Raw genomic sequence first — 24,802 nt, forward strand, 5'->3', positions numbered from 1 at the left:
ATGGGCAAAACAAAAAAATTTTGAATATGCGAACAAAAGTGGAAAGCTACTAGCCTGGCAACTTAAAAAAAGACAAAAGCAAAATTGTATAAATTTAATACTGGAAGGACAGATCGTGAAGCTGAGGCTCCAATACTTTGGCCACCTCATGAGAAGAGAAGAATCCTTGGAAAAGACCCTGATGTTGGGAAAGATTGAGGGAACTAGGAGAAGGAGACGACAGAGGACGAGATGGTTGGACAGTGTTCTCGAAGCTACCAACATGAGTTTGACCAAACTGCGGGAGGCAGTGGAAGACAGGAGTGCCTGGCGTGCTATGGTCCATGGGGTCACGAAGAGTCAGACACGACTAAACGACTAAACAACAACAACAATACGAAAAGATGATAAGATAACAGAAAACCAAAAAGATATCAGGAAGGCTTTCCAAAATATTTATAAAGATCTGTATCAGAAAGGAAGATGAGGAGGAAATGGAGCTATTTTAGACAAATGTGGCCCGGTTCCAATATCAAAAGAACAGATTACTATGCTTAATGCCAAAATAACATCAGAGGAAATACAGGAAGGCATTAGAAGAATGAAGGTAGGAAAGGCCCCGGGCCCGGACGAGTTAACTTCAAAATATTATAAAGAATTGGTAGATCAGATATTACCGATACTGACACAGATGCTGAATGATATACTTGAGAAGGGACAGATACCAATAACATGGGAAGAAGCCCACATATTGTTAATCCCAAAAGAAAATTCAGATTTATTAGAAGTAAAAAACTACAGGCCGATCTCTCTGCTGAATCTAGACTATAAATTATTTGTGGATGTTATTGGAAATAGATTGAAAAGAGTGTTGTCCAAAATAATTCATAAGGACCAATCTGGCTTTTTACCAGGGCGTCAGATGAGAATCAACGTAAGAAATGTGGTAGACATCATTGAGTATTTAGAATTAAAAATAGACAAAAAAGCCGTGTTGATATTTGTCAACACGGAGAAAGCGTTCGACAACATCTCTTGGAGATTTATGAAAAAATTACTGGCAAAAAGGGAGATGGGAGAAAAATTTATGAGGTGTATTGATGCAATACAAGGCTAATTGTTAATATACTAATATATTGGAGATAACAAAAGGTACCAGACAGGGGTGCCCCTTGTCACCCTTGTTGTTTATTTTAGTATTGGAAGTATTGTTAGAAAACATGAGAAAGAATAAGGAGATAAAAGGGATAAGGATAGGTAGGAAAGAATTTAAACAAAAGGCCTTCGCCGACGACCTTGTGCTTACACTAGAAGACCCTGATACCAGTATGGAGGCAATGATGAAAGAAATGGATCAGTTTGGGAGATTGGCTGGGTTTAAATTAAACAGAAGAAAAACGAAAATGATGATTAAAAACATGACTAAAAAAGAAATGGGAGAGATACAAGAAAAGTTCGGCATTGAAGTAGTAAAAAAGATTAAATATTTAGGTATTTGGTTGTCCCCCAGAAACATTAATCTATTTAATGATAATTATGTTAAGATCTGGAAAGACATCCAAAAAGATATAGAACTATGGAATAAACTGCACCTATCATTATGGGGCAGGATTGCTACTGTAAAAAAGAATATATTACCAAGGCTCCTGTTCCTATTTCAGATGTTGCCGGTAGTTAAAGGAACAAAACAATTTGATGAATGGATAAAAATAATATCTAAATACATATGGCAGGGGAAACCCCCTAGAATAAAACACAAGCTTCTGATAGATAAAAAAGAGAGGGGAGGTTTCTCACTGCCGGACCTTAGAATATACTACGAGGCGTCTTGCTTGACGTGGATCAAAGATTGGGCAGCATTAAAAGACACCGACCTCCTGGATTTGGAGGGGTTTGATGATATATACAGTTGGCACAGCTACCTGTGGTATAATAAGATCAGTGTACACAAAGGTTTCTTATCACATGTGATCAGGAAATCGCTATATGGAGTGTGGGTAAGAAACAAGAGTTTACTTGAAAGAAAAACACCGAGGTGGATGTCGCCTACTGAAGTCTTGACTATTAAAAAGAAAAATATGGAAACTAACTGGCTGACTTATGATGATATTCTTATAGAAACAGGAGAAGGTTGGAAAATAAAAACATATGAGCAGTTAAAAGACAAAGGGATAGGGTGGTTGCAATACCACCAGATCCATGATCTGTTTAAAGAAGACAAAAAGAATCACGGCTTTGAGAACAAAAAATCTAGGTTTCAAGTAGAGCTAGTAGAAGGTAAAGAAAAATTGATGACTAAAATGTACGACCTCCTATTAGAGTGGCACACTAAGGACGAGGCGACAAAAGAATGTATGATAAAGTGGGCAGTTGACTTAGGTTACAATATTGACTTTGATCAGTGGCATCATTTGTGGAACCATCATATCAAATTCACTGCCTGCATAACGTTAAAGGAAAACATCATGAAAATGATGTACCGATGGCATTTAACGCCCGTCAAGCTAGCAAAAATCTATAAAACAAATAACAAAAAATGTTGGAAATGTAACAAAAAAGAGGGAGATTTCTACCACATGTGGTGGCGGTGTGAAAAGGTGAAAGTATTTTGGGACTCAATTTACAATGAGTTAAAAAGGATGTTAAGGTATACCTTTCCAAAGAAACTGGAAGCTATACTTTTGGGAATAATGGGAAGAGAAATTAAAAAAGAGGACCAGAGGTTGTTTATGTATGCCACCACTGCCGCTAGAATAATCTTAGCACAGAGGTGGAGAACTCCAGAAATTCCAACTACAGATGAATGGAGGGAAAAGTTGACAGGATACTTAGAATTGGCAAGGTTGACAGGAAGAATAAGAGACCAGAAAGAACAAAGGCATCAGGAAGAATGGGGAAAGTTTGTAGAATATCTAAAGGAATATTGTTAAAACATGAAATCACTAGTAGGTACATTATGAAAATACAACATAAAAGATATATAGTCGTTGTCAATAAGATATGTATGGAAATATTTGAGGTAAATGACAGATAATAAAAGATAAAGCGTGGAATGTGAAAGATGGTGAATAAAACCAGGAGAAAAGAGGAAGTCCAGTTCAAGAGAACAAGGCTAGACTATATGAACAAATAAGAGGATCAGAGGAGATGTAAATAAGTATTGACACATTGCTATGTTTGTAAAGTAACTATTTTTTATTTCATTTTACTTTTTGTGAAACAAAATGCAATTGGCATGTAATACAAGATGTATGACAGTTTATTTGCATGTAAATTTAACAAAAATATATAAATGACGAATGATAAATGAAAACAACAATAAAAAATGAATCTGGAAAAAAAGACAATCTGCTTCTGGCGAACCAGAGCAGGGACAGGAGCTGGGACCGAGCAACGGGAGCTCACCCCATTTCAGGGATTCGAACCGCCGACCATCCGATCAGCAAGCCCTGAGACTCTGTGGTTTTACCCACTGCGCCACCTGGGTCCCTAGTTCACCATCTTACAGAGCTACAATTCACAGCATCCTTACAACTTCCATGGTTCTTTGGGGGAAGCCACAATACGGTGCTGAGCCTGTTCAGAGATATCCGGGACTCACTCACTTTGAAATAAAAAACCGCACTGATGCTGATCCCAAACCCAGAAGCTACTAAGAGAGCCCTTTAAGTCCAGAAGAGACGCACCCTGGCGAAGACCTTCGCAAGAAGGCTGCGCTCGCGTACCTCCTGACCTTCCCAAGATGGCGAAAAGTGGCGTCCGACCTTCCTGAAATGACGGCACTGTCTCGGCTTATCCGACCTTCCCAAGATGGCGGCCAGAAGCACAGCGTGAAGCAGCCGCGATGGCCGGGAGCGAGGCGGTGCTGAGGCGGGTGATTGAGGCGCTGGAACTGCTACTGGGGACAGCCAAAGCTGCCGGTGAGAAGAGGGGGGGGGGCTTTGGAGGCAAGGGCTCCTGCACCTTTGCGGTTCAAGGGAGACTGCAGGCGGCCTGGTCGCTCCCGCAGCTGAACGGCCTCATTGGAGACATTGTACTGGGGCGGGTGTGGCGGGGCGGGAAAGCCCGTCTCTCCAAGGAATCCCCTCTGTTCAGTTTTAGGGGGTGGTGTGCCACGTATTGCTATTTTATTTATTTTTATACCTTTGTATCCCAAGAGCTCAAAGCGATATACTGTACAGTACAAAGCTATCACCCGCCCTCTCACCCACCCCTTGCTGGAAACCCACTGCCAAACGGTACTGGTCGCGATGGGTCAAAGGTCTGACTCAGTGCAAGGTGGCTTCTTCCTATGTTCTTGTTTAAATCAGCCCTTCATACAGAACCATGAGGACTGGAAGCTTGCTTCGTTTTTAGGGGAACGGCCACAGTAGTAGCTGCTCAGTAGCAGAGCACATGTGTCATGTGCAGAAGGTGTCCCAGGTTTGATCACTGACAACATCTGCAGGTAGGGTGGAGAAAGACAGCCCACTTGAATCCCTGGAGAGTTGCCCTGCCAGTCAGAACAACTGAGAAGGGCTTGTCACTACTTCAAAGAATAACAGAATGTCAGAGTAGAGGCAATACTGGGCTAGCTGAACTAATGGTCTTACTCTGGCACCTTCCTACAGGAACCCATGACATGGTAAAAAGTGGGGTGGTCCAAAAAGCGGTGGGGGAACAGGGACATTTCTGAATGGCCTGGCTGCTTCAGAAGCCAGAGGAAGACAACTCAAGGTTCTCAGAAAAACAAAGGCTGCAGTCCTAGCCTCACTTAACCTGGGAATATGCCCCATGTCTTTTGACTTACTTCTGAGTAGACATGGTTAAAATTATGCTGTAACCCAGAAAGGAGAGGAGAAACTTCGGGGTGGGAAAAATATAAGAGTTCTGTTAGATCTGATCAGAAATGCAGGAACAAGCAGGGCTTGCAGTTGCAGACAAAAGCTCATTCCTGCTTCCCAGCAGCTGTTGTGATGGGTGACCCTAATTTCATCTGTGAAGCATTGAAGGCTGCAGAGCAGCTTCCTATTTTATTGACTATGTTGTAAGTCTTCCATTCTGCTTCCAGAAGCAAATGGTGGCCTGCATGCTTTGTCTTTTCACTACTTTCTGTCTTGTCCTGGCAACAACCCTGCAATGTAGGTCAGGCGTTATTCGGCTGATTTAAGAAAGGAATGAACACTTTGATAGGCTATTTAATCTGGCAAAGGGCTCAAATATACCTATATAATAAGATGCAGCTCCAAATCAAATGTGTTCAGCAACATTATTGTCTGACATTTTAAAAAAATCATTCCAACAAAATCAGAAATAAAATTGGACATTATCTCTGGCACAAAGAGCAGCATGCTCCTTTCAAACTTCTCATCAATTTATCATCAAATAGAGCAAAATATTCCATTGTTATGGACTTATTAGAGATCCCTAGTCTGCATACAGAACCATAATTTCCAGTGTTTAGGGGGGGGTTGTATTTCAAACCCGTTTTAGAGTGTGGTGTAGATATATTTGCTGCATGTGATCAACTGTCTGTCTTTCTTTCCAGGGACAGATTCAGGCCCTCTGCAGTCAACGAAGCATGTCGATTTGCTGGAATCTTTGCGCTTCAATATATCCATTTTGGAAGAGAAGTTTGCCCAGGACCCGCAATGGGATGAACTGCAGAGGTTGAGAACTGAGGTCTCTAAGCAGGCTCAGTGCCTGGCGTCCTGCTCGGATGTGCCTTGGAATTTTACTTGCCATGCCTTGCTCCTTCTGCTGTGTCTCAAGCAGTGCATGGTCCTCTTAGCAACAACTTACTGCCCACCTCAGCCAAACTCCAAGACAGCTGAAGCTGCACCTCCTCTGAGTCCCGACACCCTCAGCATTGCCCAGGAGAAAACTGTGCAGGCGGCCTTACAGTTTGTTGTGACCTTGGGCATTTGCCCATATCTCTTGCCTGGCGTTGGGCTTCCCCTGAGAAGCAGGACAGAATTCAGTGCCCTGGTTCAAGAGGTGGCCTCACCCAGATGCATTTCCAGTGCCACACGCCGGCTTTATGCAACCTGCACTGTCCTAATGGAGGTCGCTAATCACACATCCCTGAGCAGACTTATTCTCACACGTCACTTGGGGGATCTCCTGGTGGGGCTGTGCCAGCTCGGATTCTGTCCAGCAAGAAGAAAGGGTGAAGAAGAAGCCAAACCCTTAGAGGAGCAGGTGGTGAGTTGTCAGCTTGGATTCAGGGTTGGGAACCTGCTGTGGCCTTCTGCTACTGTTGGACTCCAACTTCCATCAGCCCCTGGTGTGATGGGAAATGTGTGTAGTTCAGCCTTCCCCATCCTGGTGTCCTCTAGATGTTGTGGGACTCCATCAGCCCTCCCTGGCATGACCAGTAGTCAGAGATGATGGGAGTTCAAATCCAGCAATGTTTAGAGGGCCACAGGTTGCACACCTGTGGCATAAAGAGTATACTTCGTTTAGCACCAGTTACCAACTCCAAATAGTTAGGATGGGCATCTCAACATTTTTATAGAGCATCACTTAAATATGCACATCTCTTGATGAAAAGTGTTTTTGATAACTTTCCAAATCGTAGACCTTTGTCATTTTTTGGTAAACTGCTGTGGACATATAGTGCTGAACAAACAAGTAAGTACAGTGGAACCTCGGTTTACACCTATCTCTGTTTATGAATGCCTCCGTTTACGAACGCCGCAGACCCGGAAGTGTTTACATCCGGGTTCCACGGTGTCGGATGCGCAGATCGCTTCTGTGCAGCTCACGCATGCGCAGAAGCGATCTGCGTAGCATGTGTGTGTGCAGAAGCACTCTATTGGTGCTTCGCGCACGCGCAGAAGCGTGCCTCGTAAACCAAGGTTCCACTGTATCACTTTTGGTGCTTAACTGAAAGAAGCACACTTTCGTCAGACATCTTCAAAAGTTTTCAAGAGACATTGATATTTACTTGAGAAGCCTGGGTTTTGAGTGTGTGACAGGTGAATTCTAATCTGTCTTCTCCTTAGAAAATTTAAGAGAGTGTGTCTTACATTGTTGGAGAAATTTAAAAGGGGTTCCTGGATTGGAGGTATTCCTCCCAGAAACCCAAAAGAAAAGGATGCAGGCTCCAAGTGATAGGCGTTTATTGAATTACAAATAGAAACAGCCTTTAAAAATAAGAAGGAATTTGTGAAGAACCACATCCAAAGCAATGTTTTTATACACTTCTAGATTATACACATGATTTCTATTTACCAATCAAAGGATCACAGCAGTCTTAATAGTTGCAACACAATGTCACCATTCTGAACCAATCAAAATAATTTGGCTCTTCAGATAAGCCCTCATTATAATATCATGTGATTATATATAACCATTTTTCAGTGTCTTTCTTTATTGAGACTTTGACTAATTGTCCTATTCATTCAGTGTCTCCCAATATGCTATTTGATCCATCTATAAAACAATTCAAGATTAATCACAATTGCCATGCCTAGCTGATTCTCTTTTCATGCATACAGTGGCCACCATAAATTCCAACAGTTTATTCTTTTCATTGTTCTGTAATGGACATTCGCTACATGTAGTACCTAAAAGCTGCTAGTTCTGTACTGTAAAAGCAGGCAAGCACGGGCCTTTTCAGTTTAGCTAGGCCATAGGCTCTAAAGAAAACGGAATCATCAAAATAATACAGTATGAAATTATTATTATTTTCTTCATCCTCATGATGCCGGTGGGACCATCTGTGCAACTCAAACACTGGACTGGTACAAGTGATGGTGTCTGGGTTTGAGGGATGCAACCTATGAAGCAGTAGCGGTTCAGCAAACACTCAGTGTTTACATCACTTGCAGCAGCATGGGACATTGGAATGACATCATGTAACACTTTGCTCAGGTTGGACATGGGCCTGGTAAGACTATGTGCAAACTTGTCCGCATCAACAAGGTCTCTCTCTGCACTGAGATAATGTTGACACAACAGAACATTGTGAATGGCAACATCAAGTTTGTGCCAAACAGACCACAAGGTGCAAACAAGATTGCACCAGTGCAGTAACTCTGTTCAACTACCCAAGGCACCCACCTCCTAGCCTGAGAGCCAAACTAGATGCTACTCACGGAGTATGAACAGTCTGTTGATTGGTTTTAAGTAACCTGAAGGGCTGTTTTTGAGAGAAAAGTAGCTAAATATGGTGGTTTGGTGTAAAACTGGAGAAAGGAAGAGGGATAAGCAGGCCTCCCACATCTCTTAACTCAAGACTGCTGTCCTTTTGCAGCTGCCTTTCAGAAAAGAAGAAGAAAGAAAAGCAAGCTGTGGGGAGGTTAATCTTATGTCTTCTGCTTAGGAATGCAGACCATTGTGGAAGATTTCAGCACATTGCCAACCGCCCAGTAGAGGGAGTCAAAGCCATACTGTACAATTAATTTTACTGCTGCTGCTGTTTTATGCAAACTTATTTTAGGGCCTTACAGAAGAGGAGCGAAGTAGCTGCAGGGAGGCATTGCAAGGCCTTTTGGACAGAGTTTACCAGCCACTGGTGGTTCGAGAACTGCTGCTGCTGCAAGGTGGACCCAAACAGGTACTGCAGGTGGACCCTGCTTCCTGGGGAGTCTAAGTGTGCTCACTGGTGTGGCTCTGCAACCCATTACTTGTCCTCTTCTTCCCTCCTGACCATTCCAGGGCTCTGGTTCCAGTGGACGCAGCAGTGAGCGTGGTCTGGCACCAGCCCCAGCCTGGCTCCGGCGTCTCTGTGGGCAGCTGCTCTCTGAGAGGCTGATAAGACCAGGTGGTGTTCAGGCTGTGGTCCGTGGCATCCTGGAGGGAGCAGGAGGTGAGTGAGATGATAACATAAGAAAAGCTATGAGTAAGCATGGAGAACGGGGCACATTAGAACTGTATAAGTTTGTGTCTGGCATGGGAGAAGATTAGGTTTTACTTCCCCTCCCATAGTACTAGAACCTAGTGAAGCTGAATGCTGAGAAGATTCCTGTGGAATTCACTTCTACAAGACGTGGTGATGGCCACCAACTTGGATGGTTGGATTAGACAAATTAATTGAGATTAAGGCTATCAGTGGTCACTAGCCATGATGGCTTTGTTCCAACTCCACAGTCGGAGGCAGTTGCTGGGAATTGCAAGTGAGGAGAGTTGCCACGGCCGCCCAGAGTGGCTGGGAAACCCAGCTGGATGGGCGGGGTACAAATAATTCATTATTATTATTATTATTATTATTATTATTATTATTATTATTATTATGGCACTCGGGTCCTGCTTGTGGGCTTCCCACCGAGGCATCTGGTTGGACACACTGAGAACAGAATGCTGAAGAGATGGGTGCCCTTTGTGGACTGAAGGTGCGTGTAGTCCAGCCTCCTGCTTCCCAGAGGGGCCTGTTAGAGGCCCTCAAGAAGCTCACCAGCAGGAATAGGAAGGCAACAGATGTCCCTATTTTTTAAACAACAGTGAGCAATCAGAAGTAGACTGTTTCTGAGCCTGGAGGTTTCCTATTGGCATTCTGTCCTCCATGAACCTATCTGATCTCTTTTGAATGCCATTTTAGCCAGTGGCCCCTATACCCTGCAATGGTAAATTGCCACAAATCCCGCTAATTCTGTTATCCAGTGTGAGAAAACATATTGAGACCTGGGAGTTCTGTGACTCTTTTCTCCAAAGGTTATTTAAGTATGTTTGAGGAATTTTGCCCCTCGCTGCTTCAGTTCAGTTTGTTTTGGATGACAAGAGGCATAAAAGACACTTTCAAATGGGTCATCCTTGGTTATTGCGGCGTATGCTGATTTTTAATGATTTGCAGAATTCTCCATCAGCTTTTCTGCTTGAAAGGTCAGTGAAACTTGAAAGCTTGCAGACTCATAGATCTACCAAAGTTAGTCCAATAAAAGCTGTCATTTTACTGGCTTTGTGCCAGTTGCTTATTGAGGAACATTTGGGATCACCTCATTTCCTCTTTACAAACTTAGTGTGTCAAAATTGACTGGAGTGCTCTCCCCATTTTAGTTGTCATTTTAGATAACAAATAAAATATGATGTGCTAAATAAGTTCACTCTAGGGCATCAGAAAATTTGCTAATGCAAAATGAAAATCACCCTTTGCAAATTGTCCTTATTTGCATAGGAAAACTTCCCCCCTGAAAACCCAGTGAAAAACCTACTTTGCATGCCAAAGGTCCCAGGTTCAACCCCCAGTTAGGGCTGGGAAAGAGGCCCCTGTCTGAAACCCCAGAGAGCTCCCGCTGGTCAATGGCAACAGTAGTGGCTAGATCAGGCATCCCCAAACTGCGGCCCTCCAGATGTTTTGGCCTATAACTCCCATGATCCCTAGCTAACAGGACCAGTGGTCGGGGAAGATGTGAATTGTAGTACAAAACATCTGGAGGGCCGAAGTTTGGGGATGCCTGGGCTAGATGGACCAATAGTGTGACTTTGTATAAGGTACCTTCCTATATACAGGGACCCTAGGGATTAGAGCAGGTCATCAGAATGCATTGACTGGAGTGTTCATAGTATCCTAGAGCCTAACAAAGAGTCTCTCTGGCCTTTGTGCCTTCCAGCTGGGGCTGCAGGTGGCAGCAGTGCCGAAGCAGCAGCAGCTGACTGGCGGAAGTGTGACGCTGTGGCCAGGATCCTCTCCACTTGTCCTCAGCAGTCTCTGTCCCTGGAGGATTATTGCCAACAGGTGTGCCCACAGGTATGTCCTCCTCCCACCTTCCCCTCCATTATTCTATCTATAGGGGCATCATTCATGCAGGGGCTGTTAGTGGTAGTGGTAGTGGTAGTGGTGGCATCCATCTGTCTTGAGAGACAATGAAATGCACCTCTGGGGTGAACTCAAACTCCTGGAGAATCACATCGCCCACTGTGGCTGCAGAGACTGTTAACTCCTGCATTGCTTTTACTGCGTTTGCAGCACTGAAGTGACCTCTCCAGGGTGCAAGTCTGGGCAGTGTGTATGGGCTGCCCAGATGACAAGGACACACACCCCTGCCCTCTTGGCCTTGCCAACGTGATCCAAAGGAAACCAGAGCGATATATTTGTCACCTACTTGACTGCAGGAGTTGCTGGAAGGAGGTGTATAAGATGCCATCCAACTGTCATAGGGACTGCAGTGGATTTGTGTAGGGTTTAGTCCTTAGCCTTTTCTTCTTCCAGAGATGTACCACAAGACAGTGGGTGTGTATTTTTCCTCGGGGTTTACTCCCAAAGCCTTTCTCATGAATGAGTATATCCACAATGCAGTGGAGGTTTAGGATCAGAGTTTTTCTTCTAGGTGGGCTACCTTCCCAGGTTGATGAGCTCCACCTGCCCTTCGTCTCCCTCTACAACATGTGCAGTAACTGTGGTGGTAGCAGTAGTAATACCAATAGTAGTAGTAACATACTACATTTACTACATTTATTACCAAGCCTACACCATTAGGTCCCAGGGCAGGTCACAACAGTTTAAAATTCAGAATTAAAAACAGTTAAAACAGAGGACAGTCACAGGCATAGGGCAAGTCCTGAAAACACACATCTCAGCTGTCAAAGGCCAGGCTGAAGAGACCTGATACCAAGCTCTCGTTGTTTATAGGCCTATTACTAAAAAAAGGGCATACTTGCATTTGCTTTTTATTGGCCTATTAACAATGAGAAACACATGCATGGTTTTAGAAACACTGTTTAACGAAGGATCAGTGACCGAGGAATAAACGGCACTGAAGAGCAGTGCAAATGCAGCCCCCAGCAGCAGCAGAAATGGTCTGTGTGCCATTTCTCTCCCAGGTTCTGCAGCTGTTCCTCATTCAGGATAAGCTGACAGCCCGTCAGTTCCAGCAAGTTGCCACCATGACTGTCCTCACCGTGGCAAGACAACACCCCCAGCAAGCAGAGAAGCACCTGCTGCGTCCCATACTGGAGCCCCTCCTGCGCTGCTCAGATGATGTGACAGGTAACCGCTTCCTTCTTCTCAGCCACCTGGACCAGACTAAGGAATCTGGCGGCCTCTGTGAGAGGGGCAGGTCGCCTTCTTTGTACCTGTCCTGCATCATCGGTTCAGGCAGGCTGCGAAAATGGTTTCTTATTTTGTTCAATGTCTTCATTACTTGGAATCATTTGCTCTGTGATTCTTGGATATCTCATTTCCTCGGTGACAGAAGCCTAGCGGGCTCTCTCCTAGCAGCCTGTTACGAACTGGGCAGAGCTCCAAGTAACTCATTCTGCATTTTATGGACCATTCTGTTTAATTCAATTGCCATTATTGTGTTGCATTAAATGGAGCAGTCCATAATAGCATGATGCATTGAGCACCCTACCACGATTACAGGGGGTGGGTTGCCCTTTTAGGGCTACAATGACCCATGGTCAGTCCTCTAGGGGGAGAATTTTGAAAGTGGTTATGGTGAGATCTGCCTTTCAAAAGACTTTTATTTATTTTTATTTATTGACTTTTCATACTGCCCTATACCCTGGGGTCCCATCAGCTATTCTGTACTATGTTTTTTTTTAAAAAAAATCCTCCATCGTTAATTAACCTTTTGGCATTATTATAGTGAGCGATCCATGGGAGCAGTCTGTCTTAAAATAAAAATAATAAATAAATAAATAACGGATATATTTGAAGGCTCCCACCCCACAAAAATGCTTTTGAGGAGTTGGACACAGCCTGCAGTCTCAGCCTCCCCTGTTTTGATGATCTTATTATTCTTTGCTTTTTTCAGAAGTACCGCTGAAAGAGCTGCTGGCAGGGACTGTGTTGGTGAAAGAGGAGGAGCTCAGTGAGTGTGTGGAAAGCGTGCTTAAGGTATATACAGTCATACCTCAGTTTAAGTATGCTTTGGTTTGAGTACTTTCAGTTTAAGTCAGGCATCCCCAAACTGCGGCCCTCCAGATGTTTTGGCCTACAACTCCCATGATCCCTAGCTAACAGGTCCAGTGGTCGGGGAAGATGGGAATTGTAGTCCAAAACATCTGGAGGGCCGAAGTTTGGGGATGCCTGGTTTAAGTACTCTGCTGACCTGGAAGTGTTTACTTCGGGTTCTGCCGCGCGTGCATGCACAGAAGCGATCTATCGGCACTTCACGCACGTGCACTATTGCTGCTCGGATTAAGTACTTTTCGGGGTGTGAATGGCACCCCAGAACCAATTAAGTACTTAACCCGAGGTACCACTGTAATGTAACCTCGCTTCCTGTATGCCTTGCTAAAACTCAATATTGCAAGCAGGGAAAGCGACCCTTTCAAGAAGTTCTCTTTTCAATTGAACCACCAGAACAGATGGTTCTTCAGTTTCCTGCCCCTTCCCTGGGGAAACATCAGGGCAGGGAAGGCTGAATGCCTAATTGTGCTCAAGGAGTAACATTAGGTGCTTGCACCCAGTGGCTAAACTCCTGGAGACAAAGGAAAGAAGCATCAGCTGCAGCTGGAGACCTTGAAGGAGTAGATTATCTTCTTTGAGCTGCCATTTTGAGTATTTCTAAAACCAAAACTGAGGCGGTTATATTAGCTTCCTAGCTGTTGAGAGCACCCACACCTCCAAGTCCTGAACACTGATGGTGACTTGCTGCCCCATAGCAATCTTGCTTCCCTTCTTCCCCATATTCTTCCAGGACTTGCTCTGTGCTGTGCCCTGTACAAACTGGTCTGCCAAATGCAGGTCTCTTGTTTCACCTATGCTTTTTACCTGGTCAGTTTATAAGTGCATTTGCTTTAGAACTGGTGGCAATTAACTTCAGTTATGCTTCTGCATCATAGTATCCATGCTTAGAATCGCAGTGTGTGTGTGTGTGTGTGTGTGTGTGCATTACGCTTTGCCCTTCATGCTCTGCTCCACTAGGAGTAATTCCCCTTCTCATATGGTGGTGCTAGCCCAGCACTTTGGAAGCATAATCTTTTGCTCGTTTTTCCAATTCACTGCCAAGCAATATAATAACTGGCAAGCCTGCATCAGAACCTGCAATTTCTGCATGGGACAATCAGCAGTCTAAAGTAGATGGATAGGGATCTGACCGAGTGGCTTGCTATGCAAGCAGAAATCACTGAAACGAATAGCGACTGTACTGCCTCGTGGCTCTGCACACTCTGGCCTGGGCAGGGGAAATCAGCAGAGATCACTGGGGGAAGGTAACTGGAGCCCCTTTGCCTTGTCAGTGTCCAGTGGGGCCAGTGCCTGTCTGCCTGTCTTTTAAAGCCCATGTTGCAGCCGATGCTGCAGGGTGAATGTCTCCCCACCAAGCTCCTGATTTCCAGCTCTTGAAGAGGGGCCTAGAAATCCCTCAGTCTTGATGAAACGGATAGATGTAGTCAGTGGAGGACCTTGGTGGCCTCTCGCCTTTAATTGGACATCATTCCTGAGGCTCCCCAAAAGCTCAGTGCCCAGTGCGACCGAACCAGTTGCATTCCCCTAGATCCGCCTTGGATGAAGTTTGTGCAGTGCTGCCTTGGAGTGGCATGGCCTTCCAGCTGTATCCAGGTTAGCCAGTTGTGTGGACACGACAGGTAAAGCAATCTTTCTCTTTCCCTGGAGGTCAGCTTGCTTTGCCTTGGTCCGATTCCAACGTTTTGGGCAGCTCAATCCCATGCGTCAGGGAGCCAAGCCACAAGCCAGCAGCGCTGAGATCTTTGGCAGACACCTTGGCAGTCTGAGCTCTTAAATACTGTGATTGCTCGACAGCGTCTTGGGCAGTAATGATCTGTTATAATGAGCTGGCAGGCAGGAACGGGTCCCAGAGGCTGCACGGTGGCCGCTGTAACTTCTGCAAATGTCTGGGAGCGCAGGGTGGGTCCATTGCTAATGGCAGAGTGCTAGAGCCCTGACAGAGGGGAGATTAAGATGGCAGATTGGAGCTTGAAGGTGTTTCTGGGGCTTTGCCTCCCAAGTGTCATCTGATGCCAGAGTGGGAAACTCATCTCAGGCCTTTAGCAGGAAAGCAGCGAGTACAAATAATGCTCGTTGAGGATGAGTGGCTCCATGGGGGATTAGCTGAGGCGGAAATAATAGGCCATATTTTATAAAGGAAATCTCTTTCTCACAGAGGTCCTTTTGTGTGTGTGTGCGCGTGTGTGCGTGCTGGGCAGGGCACCATTGTGCTTGGACCAGGGATACCATGAAGGTCTAAGACAATGTGACTAACCAGTAGCCCTCTAGATGCTGTAGGACTCCCAGTTCCCAGCAGCCAGCATGGCTAGTGGTCGGGGTGATGGCAGCCACAGATGTTCCCAGCCTTTCCTTCAGGCCATGGTAGTTCTAAAGAGAGTCTCAGAGCAGTCTGACACCTTTACACAAGGCTGTGGCAAATACAGTCGTACCTTGGATCCCGAATGCCCTGGAGCGCAAATGTTTTGGCTCCCGAACACCGCAAACCCGGAAGTGATTGTTCCAGTTTATGAAAATTTTTTGGGAAGCTGAACGTCCAACAGGGGTTCCGCAGCTTCTGATTGGCTGCAGGAGCTTCCTGCAGCCAATCAGAAGCCGCAATTTGGTTTTTGAACGTTTTGGAAGTCGAACGGACTTCTGGAACGGATTCCATTTGACTTTCAAGGTATGGCTCTAGATAAATACATCAGAATTCTGAGCAAAGAAATGAGCTTTCAGTTATGGAAATCTGCATAGGTCCTAGCTTGTCCAGGTTTATCACACCTCTGTTAGCTCTCATTGCCCATGCACTTCCAAGCCCATTTCTGTATCTATAACCTTTATGTTCATTTCTCAAGGGTTTTTGCAGAGAGCAGTGCCTCTCAAGGTGATGGCAATTCTTGTGCCCAGCCCTGCTCTGTGTTTCTGTGAGTCATAGTCCACAGGCAAGGCAGGTGTGTGCTTCCCGTCTCTCTCCATCCACTCATCCCAAGGTGCTTCCTCTCTCATCTCAGGTGTACGTGGTTGGCAATGAACCCACAGCTTTCCTATTGGATTCCTTGCAGCCTGTGCTAGGAACCATCTTCTCCCTCTGGTGTTTTACCAAGCAGAACGTGTCTTTCTTACGGTAAGGTGTGTGGCTCGGAGGAAGGGTTCTGCAGTCAAAGACCATCTGATTTCAAAAAATTTCCTCCCGCTGCATCTTGGGAGAAACATCCCTCGTATGGGGACAGATGACTCTCTCTTACTGCTGCTGCTGCTGCTTTGTGTGTGTATGTGTGGCTTGCTTTCTATTCACAGACAACGAGACAGTGTTTTGTGCTGCATAGCAGTACCTGGAGACCAGACTTCCTGCTCTAAGGAGTTGATGCTGGCACAAGCTGGGGATGCAGTTAGGCAGATCATATCCAAGGGAGTTGGATGCTGCTTCTCATGAGAGAGAGGCATCTTCAGGACTTGTCCAGGAAATGGGATTTAAATGTTGGCAGCTGCAGCTTGGAACGTGCATGATGAGCCCAGCACTTCTTAATGGTGCAAGGGCAAATGCTTAGGGAAATCTTGCAAGGGGTACAGCAGTGGTGGAGAACCTCCTCCTGGCCAAGGGTTGTGTTCCCTTTGGGGAATCTTCCACAGGCCAGTGGTGGGCATGACCAATGGCAAAAGTGTGTGGAGCAATGAATGTAAATGTTACAGTAGGTTTGTTTCTGCACACTCTTGCACAATCTTCTCTATCCTCTATCTTGGCACGCAGGAGGCATTATCAGAATTTAAAGACACATTCCAGCAAGGCAAAATCATGCCTGGCCTATGTGAAATGACCACTGAGATGTGCCCTAGGGAGAGTATTGAGGGTCAGATACATAGGCGTGGAGAACTGCATTCAACCCCCAGGCCTGAGGATCCCTTCTCCTGGGATACATGGGCCTCATGTTAAGGAAAGGTATGGCCTAAATCAGCTTCCTTTAAGGTCTGGGATTCCCTGATGCGGCCTAGATGCAGCAGTTTAGAGCAGTGAGAGAAGACTCCTCTAGTCTAGCCCATTCTAGCAATGGAGAAGTCCACTGCCTTCCAGGTTCACCTGCCCTTTCTCTTCAACCCTGCCAGGTACAGATTGGCATATTCTTGTTCTCCCTTGGACTGCCTGGCAGTCACTCATTGCCACATTTCCTTCCTTGTAGCACTCCATGCCAAGAGATCCTGTTATGGTTCTTGGAGAAATGCGAGAGGCAAATTGCACTATCCATCCTGGAAGGACTTGCAAGGCTTGGAGGAGCCACCCACCTGCTCCATCCGCTCTGTCAGTTTCAGGCAGGCAGTGAAGGGGGTGCTGTAGTCACCATCAGAGAAGCTATCAGGTGAGAAACGGCATGTGGTTTTCCAGTCCTGTGTGGCTGCAGGCTGATGTTGTTCTGGGGTGGTCTTCTCAAAGTAAAGGAGATGGAGCCTTGTGGCAAACTCCACCACCTTAAAATACCTTTCTGGAAATGTGAATCTTTCTTTCTTTTTCTTTTTTAAAAAAAGCATTTTATTAGATTTTCCAATTAAAGCACATATAAAACAATAAACAAAACAAACAAACATTAAAAAACAATACAACACATACATCATTCTTTTTAACAATTCTTTCCAAATCTCTCATTCTCAATGCTCTGCCGAGCTTGACTTCCCTCCCTCCCCTCATTTGGTTTTCTATTCAGTTCTTATCTCGCAGTTCCTTTATACCTCCCATTTAAAGTCAATTCGTAGGATTTATTTCAGTCCTGCAAGTGTCTTTAAACTTCTACAGTTCTTTTCCATATAGTCCACAAATTTACTCCAGTCTCTTTGGAACCTTGCTTCCCCCTGGTTCCGGATCCTGCTAGTCAGTCTCGCTAGCTCCGCATAATCTATCATTTTTGTCTGCCACTCTTCAATCGTCGGTAAGTCATGAGTTTTCCATTTTTGGGCTAACAATGTCCTAGCCGCAGTTGTCGCATACAAAAATAGTGTATAGTCCTCCTTTGTGATCTCTTGTCCCATAATTCCTAACAAAAATGCTTCTGGTTTTTTGGGAAAAGTGTACTTAGAAACCTTTTTCAGTTCATTATATATCATTTCCCAAAAAAAAATTAACGGAAATGTGAATCTTTCAGATTAGGTGTTTGTGAAGCTTCAGGCTCGTTGGCACAGGTGGCATGCTGGGGGAAGAGGGCCACAGCTTTTCTTGAGGCTGGGCAGACTCATGTCACCTGCATTCATGTATAAGTGGTTGCAGACTGTGAAGTGGAGTGAGTGCTTCTGTCTGGCTTTTTGAGCAAGTAACAGGACATATGGAGGTGTTGCTTCACTTATGTGTCTTTAAGAGCAGTTGTGTGTATGCACATGCCAATTTGTAGAAGGGTCACAAAGGAATAGGGCTAACAGTGGCTACGTTCTCCCTCTGCTTTTAGAGACAGTCTACTTCTGAATTACCAGTTGCTGGGAATCACAAGTGGCACAAGTGTTGCTGTGCTCAGGTCCTGCTTTTGGGCTTCCCACTGAGGCATCTGGTTGGCCCTGTAAGAACCAGGCACTGGACCAGATAGCCCCCTTTGGCCTGATTCAGTAGCTAAGCTCTTCTGGTGTTCTCATTTCTGTGTGAATGAGTGCTGATGTAATGATGAAGTGATGAAACAGTGTAAAGCCCCAAGCACTGGGGAGTGATATGCCGGAAGGAAGGAGAAGGGAGTCTGGAGCTCTTGTGGGCCTTATCTTGGACTTCCAAAGTTTTCCTTGCCAGAGGCTCAGGTAACTGAAACTGAAAACCACAAAGCAGTCAGCCCCAGGGGCTGGAGGGAGGGCTGGCTCTGAGGAGTCAGCAAATGAACAGAAGCGAAGGCTCAAATTCTCAGCCCAAGAACCCCCAATGACTGCTGCATGCACTGATGGTAAACACTCCCAGTATACTAATGGCAGGCTGCAGGTAGGGCTGCCATATTTTGAAGAGCAAAAAAGGACACATTTGCCAACTTCTACTTTTAACTATGGATCACTATGACGACACTACCCATGAAAAAGAGGGTGTGTCCTGGAAAAAGAGGACATATGGCAGCCCTAACAGGAGAGAAGGGGGACCCTGTTTTTGGAGTCTAGTTTAACAGCCTAGGCCATGCTGCTACTCAGTGCAGCAGTGCTACTCAGGTGGGTCGGGGGAGACATTTACTGCCAGATCTCTATTGCTGCTCTGTGCTGAGAACAGAATGTCAAAGTTGCTCCCTTACCTCACCCCAGCATATGTGAGTGAGCTGAAGGGGCCCACTCCAGCTCCCACAGCACCCTGAATCAAACCCTTGAGAATCAGAGGGTGAAGGTGCACTCTGGCCTCCCAAGTGTGCAGTGCAAGCTCTCCCCTTTTTCCTTCTTGTTCAACCAATTTCAGTGTCAGATTTTCCCGCTCACAAGCCCGTGTATGGGCACTGTGTTTTATAACCTGGGGTTATTTTTGTTTTGTCTTTTTGCAACCATTCCTGTGTTAGATGGTGGTTTCCTGTCTCGTTGAAGGTGCTAATTTACTTCATAATGTTATGGTGGTGGTGTTTTCACCAATTACTGATGTAATGGTAACTTCACTTTGCACATAATTGTTACAGACTGGAATTTTTATATTTCTTAGCCATTTGGTGTCCAGTTCACATTCATCCCCCCCACCCCTGACACCCCTACCTGCCAACTGAAGATACCGTAGCTATTCATACATCTCCAGTCCATGAACACTTGTGCCTTATTTGCTAGCCTTTTAAAGTGCCACAAGCCTCTGCTGATTTAGTCTGTTGCCAAAGAGTTGCCTCTGCCTTCTCTTGAATGTTGGGCTTGCAGTGTGAGTTGACTTGCAGAGTTGAGCCTCCACTCTTGCTTTCCATGAGTTTGCCATTCATGTGTGTAAAATACTTCACCTAAATCACCTCATTGTGATCCTAACAGCAGCCCGGGTAAAGCAGGCTAGTGTGATTATCCCCCTGTTGCAGATGTGTGACTGAGACAGAGAGAGAAAGAGAGTGGTGTATGGCAGAGGCAAGATTCAGATGAGGAATTTCCTTATCTCTTAGCCTAGCCTTCCTTAACCTGGTGCCCTCCAGATGTTTTGGGCTGTAACTCTCATGAGCCCCAACATCATATGGCCATATTGGCTGAGCTGAGGATGATGGCAGCTGTAGTCTAATACATCTGGAAGGGCAAGGCTGGTGAAGTTCTTCTTAGCCATTCTGCCATGCCATGTTTATATTTCAAAACACGAGTGCCATCCTTCCATTTTAAAAACTTCCAGGATGGCCAACAACACCAAAAACAAAAAACACCTGGCAGCAAAACCCAATGTTCGTGTATTTAGCCCCACAAACTTCTCTGAGGAAACTTGGGCCTCTTGTGCTAGTCAAAGCACAAAACCTAATCCTGTTAACCAAGGTAGCGGGGAGTGGAAAACCTCTCCCAGTAAATAGCTCACATGGCATGCTGTTAGAGCATTGCTCCAGAGCATTGCTGTCAACAGGCCTGTGATCTTCCTGCACACAATGAGGGAGAGCAGGCATGCTTTTGGGTGGCTACCCTCTCAGATCAACTTCCCAGGCAGACTGCTGGACTCTTGGCTTTGCAGTGTGAAACATTACCTCAGGATATGGTGCCCTCCACATGTTGTTGGTCTGCAACTCCTGCCATGGCCGTCCTGGCTGGGGCTGATGGGAGTTGTAGTCCAAACATCAGGAGGACACCAGGTTGGGGAAGGCTGCTGTAGAGCTGTTCAAGTGCTTCTGAAGATTGTTGATTGGCAACACAGCTGCCTGTTCTTGGTGGCTCAAAAGATCCTCCCTCTGTTAAGGAGCTAGCCTGAGGTCACTTGCAGAAAGTTGGAAGAGGAATGTAAGATGTTCAGAGTTGCTGCCAGGAGAGCTGTGACTCCCCTTTGTGAAATTTTTGCCTCTTGTTTCACAGCGATGAAGACGAGGCTCTCTACCAGAAGGTGTCCTCTGAGCAATGGCAGCTGGAGCAGCTGGTGGAGCTGCTCTCTCACTGCCAGAGCAGTGGCTTAGCCGGAGACTTCTTCCTCTGTTGCCTAAAGGTAGGGGCCTCCTGGCATTTGGGCTGCTTCATCTTGGCAGTTGCTTCTGGCTGTTTAATAGTGTGTTTGCAGGGGGTTCAGTAGTCTTTCTTCCAGGTTAAAAATATATATCAGGTAACCACAGGTGATGGGGAAGATCCTTCTCTGCTTGAACATAGGGACATAGGAAGCTTTCTTATACTCAGACTACTGGCCCATCTAGCTCAGTAGTGGCTACACTGGTTTTCAGCCAGTGTGCCATGGCACCCTGGGATGCCTTGAATGATGGCCAGGGGTGCTCCAGCCAACAGTGGCCTCTGTGCCTCTTTCCTTCCCTCCCTCCTCTGATGTCCTATCCCATCTCTGGCTCCCAAAGGCTTGCACAGCTGTTTGTTGCAGCAGCCCTGGCTATAAGCCCCCCAGGCGAATAGTGCCTCTGGGGCTGGCCAAGGGGTGCTTTCCCAGGCCCCTGTGGGGTAATGTGAGGAGGCACCTCTCTTTGGGGCATGGGGAACTGCTCAGAGACTAGGGGCAGCAGTCCAGAGGACTCTCAAGGAGAAGGGAGAAGAGAGGAGGTTGAGGGAACACTCCACAAAGGAGGGTGTTCAAAAAGTGGTGAGGGTCTGCCCGGTCCGCAGGCAAGGGGTGACATAACTGGGCTCCTGAGCCCCAGAGGGGTGCCACAGAAAGAATGTAGTTGGTCAAGGGAGCCGTGGACCCAAAAAGGTTGAAAACCTCTGGGCTACACTAATAGACAGCAGTTCTCCAGGGTTTCAAGCAGGAAGTTTCTCCTAGTCCTACCTGGAGATGCCAGGGACTGAGCCTGGAACCTTCTGCATGCAAAGCAGATGCTGCACCACTGAGCTTTGCTGCACCATCAGCCCATCTGTGGTTTTAAGGGCCATCCCCCAGCTTTAGGCAGGCAACACTAGAGAAGAAACTAAGAAGTTTGTAAAAAAGAAAACAACCCCTGTAACTTAAAGTGGGTTCCTCAACTCCTCCTCTAGTCTCTATTTAACTAATGCAGAGTGATTGCTCTCCCACTCCAAACACCAAACCTTCAAAGATACTTTCAGGGATGCAAGAGGCAAAATGAGGGTCAGGCATCAGCTCTGTGAGAGGCAGTCTTTGGTGAATGATGAGTCAGTGATGGAGATGCAAAGCATGTGAGGTTTGGCCTGTTTGTTGAATGTTGTGAACTTCCTTTATTGTGAGGTTCTTTTGAAATGCAAAAAAGCAAGGAATGGCTCTAGTCATTTTGTGTGGGGCATATACTGTAGTTGGGAAGAAAGATGCTCTGGAAATTCGCTGGAGCCCCTTTTGAATGAAAGCAGCTGGTTAATGTATGTGCATACTCCTGAGAGTGAAGTTTTGCTGGTACAAATATTGCAGTGCTACAGATGGATGCTAATGGCAGGGTTTTTTGTATCTGCCTCCTGCACAGAGGACCATGTCTGCAAAAGAGGCCAGCAGTGTCAATGTGGGAAAGGGTTAACTGCTGTTCCTTCTGGGGCTGTTTTGACAACAGGAGAATCTTTGAAGTGTAATTGTGGGTTTCACAGATGTGAATAATCTCTCTCCAGGGGGAGGGGGGGCTTCCTGTTTGTGGGTGGGTGTCTATCCAGCCCTCCTCTGTGTTTACTATTCAACAATATTTACTTAATAATTCATAGTATGCCCCACTGCTCTATAAAAAGCATGTAAAAATGCAGGTAAATAGCTTAGAATCATTCCTAAAGCTGCTGCCTCAGCTGCTGTCTGTGTCCTAGACCTGTTCGTGCCTCTGCAAGACACAAGGAAGGGCTAAGTGGTAGAGCACCTGCTTTGCATGCAGAAGGTCTTAGGCTCATTTCCTGGCATCTCCAGGTAGGGCTAGATAAGACCGAAGTCTGCAACTGGAGAAACACTGTCAGTAAGTGTAGACAATAATGAGCTAGATGGTCTGACTCAGTATAAAGTTCCTAAGGCCTTTTCTGCAATATCTTTCAATGAACTGTGATATGACTGTGGGATGAAGCAGGGGATTTGCTAGTTAGCTTTTTGTCACAGATGAAGGATCCCAACCATGCATGCTGCTGTCATTTTCATATATACATGCATATGCACCTCGGAAATCTCTTCCCAAAGCAACTTGTCTACCTAAGAAAAAGAAGAAAGTTGTCTTCATAGAACAAATTAAGCCTCTGCTTCCTTGTAGATCTTCTCCTTTCCCATTGACCAGCGATGTGCTGGCCAAAGTGCAATGACATGCCAAGGCAATATATGCATGTGCCTTTTCCTATGTGCATTCCTCTGATTAAATGCCTGGGGTTTTTTCTTCTTCCATTCTGCCCCCCTCCCTCTGACAGGAGCTGACACGCATGGCTGGGCAGGGTGCTTCCAAAATGGAGTCTGCCCCGCTCTCCTCCCGCAACAGCCCTCTGGACCTGGAGCAATGCTGCAGCCCTGGCCTTGAGCAGCAAGAGAGGCAGCTGCAGGTGCTGCAGTTGGTTGGCATGATGTGCGAGAGGATCTCGGATGCGCTGTTCACAGACATCTCACAGGTTCGCTGAGGCCTTGGTCTCCCGAGCTGCAATTGGACAAGAAGTCTGCAATTGGGAGGGGAGTTTGCCACATCACCCACTGGTGGTGACTTCAGGGCCAGCAGAGGTTTTTTTAGAGGCCCCAGGCTGAGTGATTCTTGGGAGCAGCCTGGGTGGTCATAGCGGAAGCAGATCCCCTCCTCCTTCCTTAGGTGCCGCACCAGTTTCACTAGGCTAGGTGGCCAGTAGAAAGGGGTGGGGGAAGGGCTGTGTTAATTTCAAGCCTCAGAGAGCTGAGGAGGTTGCGCAAAATGCCTGGTTGTCAGATTTGGCGGTGGCAGGTGGGGTGGGGGAGAGCAAAACTGTCAAGTGAGAGAAGCTGCTTTGGGTGCAAAGTTTTCATCTGTGACCTAGAAAGAACAAAAGTATCCAATAGTCTCCCACAAAAACAGACTTGTTGAGTGCACAAAACCTAATCTTCCCTCCCTCCTTTTGTCTTTTCCTTGGATAATTAGGCAGTTTGTTGAAAAGACAAGCATGTCAAGGAAACCCAAAGGAGTTTGTTTTCCCCAGGAGGCGGCTGGTTAATGGATTTAGTTACTAAACTCCCCGCCGCCACCTCCCTCTTTGCCCTCCAGATACACCTGGTGCCAGACACACCTGGCAGGGAGAATTTGCTTGGGCTTAAAAATGCCTGTTCTGGGATCAGAAAAAGAGATGGGTGTAATGCCCAAAGAGAACCAATACTAACAATAATTTGCCGTGCTGCCGCCCTAAGAAAGAGAGGAGAGATCTGTTGGCTCCCTGATGGTTTTATTTTATTTAGGGTAGAGAAATTCAAGGGGACCTTGACTTCCCTGCCAGAGGGCTGCCTAGCTTCATGTTCGGAGGTGCATACAATGATGGACAACCATGCCTTCGCACCCTGCTTGAAGGCTTCCCAGAAGCATCTGGGTAGCTGCTGGGAAGGGACATAGCTCAATGGAAGAAGATCCTGGTTTTGATCCCCAATGTTTCCAGATAGGGATGAGAATGTACCCAGTCTAGAATCCTGGAGAACCCCTGGCAGTCAGTGTAGACAATACTGGGCTAAATGGACCATTGGTCTGACTTGGCATAAAGCAGCTTCCTAGCTTATTGATCCAGCAGCACCAACCAGCATGGCCATTGGTCACGGATGATGGGGGAGCAGGGTTGTAGTCCAACAACATTTGGAGGATCTCCCCATCCCTGACAATAAGCCTTTGTGAGTTGCATTCTGCTATATGGCTGTTTGCATGTCTAGAGAGTCTTACCTTGCTGCACTTTAAACCTACTCTCTGGGGTTCCAAGTCGTTACTGCACATCGTTTCAAAACCCACAGATGAGCAATACCTTTATTAAGATAGACCCAAACTGCTGGTACTGTTTCCATAGTCAAGGGGGAAATCCAGGCTGATA

The 24,802-nt window shown here is 46.1% G+C and overlaps 1 protein-coding gene across 5 annotated transcripts in view; it reads left to right on the plus strand.

The window, feature by feature from the left end:
• The first annotated feature begins 3,742 nt into the window (after positions 1 to 3,742).
• TANGO6 (transport and golgi organization 6 homolog) overlaps positions 3,743 to 24,802 on the plus strand; it is a 47,854-nt gene continuing 26,794 nt past the window's right edge. For 3 of the 5 annotated variants that reach the window (XM_035118906.3, XM_035118908.3, XM_060276026.2), the window contains exons 1-11: positions 3,743 to 3,899; positions 5,507 to 6,258; positions 8,405 to 8,521; positions 8,623 to 8,773; positions 10,512 to 10,648; positions 11,722 to 11,887; positions 12,657 to 12,739; positions 15,805 to 15,917; positions 16,969 to 17,145; positions 20,735 to 20,861; positions 23,189 to 23,383. In XM_035118906.3, coding sequence (XP_034974797.3) covers positions 3,824 to 3,899; positions 5,507 to 6,258; positions 8,405 to 8,521; positions 8,623 to 8,773; positions 10,512 to 10,648; positions 11,722 to 11,887; positions 12,657 to 12,739; positions 15,805 to 15,917; positions 16,969 to 17,145; positions 20,735 to 20,861; positions 23,189 to 23,383 — 2,094 coding nt within the window. In that variant the 5' untranslated portion in view covers positions 3,743 to 3,823. The remainder of the gene's footprint in view (positions 3,900 to 5,506; positions 6,259 to 8,404; positions 8,522 to 8,622; positions 8,774 to 10,511; positions 10,649 to 11,721; positions 11,888 to 12,656; positions 12,740 to 15,804; positions 15,918 to 16,968; positions 17,146 to 20,734; positions 20,862 to 23,188; positions 23,384 to 24,802) is intronic. The other 2 variants (XM_035118907.3, XM_088671985.1) reach the window with 1 other exon arrangement.

Source organism: Zootoca vivipara, chromosome 6 (assembly GCF_965207765.1).
Source record: "Zootoca vivipara chromosome 6, rZooViv2.hap1.1, whole genome shotgun sequence".
NCBI classification, from domain to species: Eukaryota; Metazoa; Chordata; class Lepidosauria; order Squamata; family Lacertidae; genus Zootoca; species Zootoca vivipara.